Here is a 1,672-nt window from a genome sequence, read left to right as displayed (position 1 = left end):
CTGTCCCTGAGCTGCAGCACCGAACAGCCCTTCGGAGGGTCAGCCGGCCTCAGGCCCCCAGAGCGCAGCTGCTCCCCGCGGTGCAGCTACAGGACGGGCACAGCCGCGGTTCCGCTCACCCACGGCCCCGGCTGCCCCTCCTCAGGCACAGGGAGCTCCTTCCTCTCCCCAGGCGTCCTTCGGACAGATCAAACCGACACTCTGTCCCCGGCCGGCTGGCTCTGCAGTTGAGCGTTGACTTATGACCCGGGAGGTCACGGTGCGATTCCCGCTCAGGGCACAGGCCCGGGTTGGGGCTCGATCCCCAGTGGGGGTGTGCAGGAGGCAGCCGGTCCATGATTCTCTCATCATGGATGTTTCTCTCTCTCTTCCGTCCTCTCTGAAGTCAGTAAAAAACATTTAAAACAAAACTCCCGTCCTCCCTCGGTGCAGCCGGGCCCGAGGCGGCCACAGGCACCGGGCACTGCGCCCGCCCTATGACGCCGCCTCAATGCCCCTTAAAACACACGCCCACCTTTCACAGACCTGCCTTCCGTGCTGGGGCGGCTCACACGCCTTTACTAGGGGGACCGGCCAGAGGGCTAAACTGCGTCACCTCCTTCCCACAGCGCCGCAGCGGGGCTGCGTGTTCACAGGAGCCGTGACACGCTGCTCACACGCTCCAGCTTGAATGACTCCACGTAATAAAACCTACTGAGAATTTAAGCTTCGCTCCCTCCCTGATTCCCGGGGCACGTCGGCGCCTCCCTCGACAGGTGAGCTGTCACAGCGCAGGTGTGCGCGGTCGTGAGCTCACTCAGCTCCCAGGCGTGAGGGAGAGCGGGTCCCACAGGGCAGAGGCCGCCCGGGACACTGACTAACACAGGCCGAGCCGCCCTCTCGGGGAGCTGGGCAGCGGCGAAGGAACGCGCTGACTTAAGGGCTGGAGTGAAGCGGGGGCTGCAGCATGAGTGCAGCCCCCAGAGTGCGGCCCCCAGCTGGGTGGCGGGGGGCGGGGCACCTTCCCTGAGCCTCCACGCGGTGCCCGCAGAACAGGCAAGAGGACCCACGACACATCTCCCACCGCACAGCACGGGCCTCACCGGCATGTAGGGGTCGGCCAGCACCGACAGGAAGTACTTGTGGCCACTGTCCTTCACCAGGTCGGCTTGGCAGGACTGCGGAGAGGACGGGGGGAGGTGAGCGAGACGGCCAGGGGGTTCCCCGCGGCACGGGGTGCGAGGTGCCCGCCCCCACGGGCCTCCCAGTCCACTTCTCACGTGGGAAGGGCCGACGCTGCTTGCACACACTTCCGGGGCGGCGGGGATGGGCCAGGGGGCCTGGCCGCAGGACCAGCCCCTTTGCAGGCCCCCCTTGCCCCTGCCCCCCCACGGCTCCCGCGGTGGCCCTGACCACTCTCAGTAGCCACGCCCTGGGGGCTGGCACCTCGAGACCCGCGCCATGGCTCACGCCCACGGAGGACACAGACTACTCACACTGTCCACGGCGAGAATCTTGGCCCAGATGAAGACAAGCAGAGGCCGCAGCTCGCGGGCCGAGCTCTGCAGCAGCTTGAGCACGTAGGGGAAGATGCCCACGGACAGGGCCTGCAGGGAGAGTCCGTGTCAGCGGGGAGCAGGCGGCTGGGGCGGGGGTGGCGCTGGGGCTGAGGCCGCGGAGGGGCCTGGGCAGA

General features: G+C 67.6%; 1 protein-coding gene across 1 annotated transcript in view; it reads right to left on the bottom strand.

Annotated features, from left to right (window-relative positions):
* Positions 1 to 1,672, bottom strand: part of RPTOR (regulatory associated protein of MTOR, complex 1) — a gene marked incomplete at its 5' end in the record, with an annotated part of 106,061 nt that overhangs the window by 42,772 nt on the left and 61,617 nt on the right. The window contains 2 exons of the mRNA XM_015559764.1: positions 713 to 1,157; positions 1,476 to 1,586. Of these exons, the coding sequence (XP_015415250.1) occupies positions 713 to 1,157; positions 1,476 to 1,586 (556 nt within the window). The remainder of the gene's footprint in view (positions 1 to 712; positions 1,158 to 1,475; positions 1,587 to 1,672) is intronic.

The sequence above is a fragment of the Myotis davidii genome, unplaced genomic scaffold (assembly GCF_000327345.1).
Source record: "Myotis davidii unplaced genomic scaffold, ASM32734v1 scaffold211, whole genome shotgun sequence".
NCBI lineage: Eukaryota > Metazoa > Chordata > Mammalia > Chiroptera > Vespertilionidae > Myotis > Myotis davidii.
This window is presented reverse-complemented; position numbering and strand designations above follow the sequence as displayed.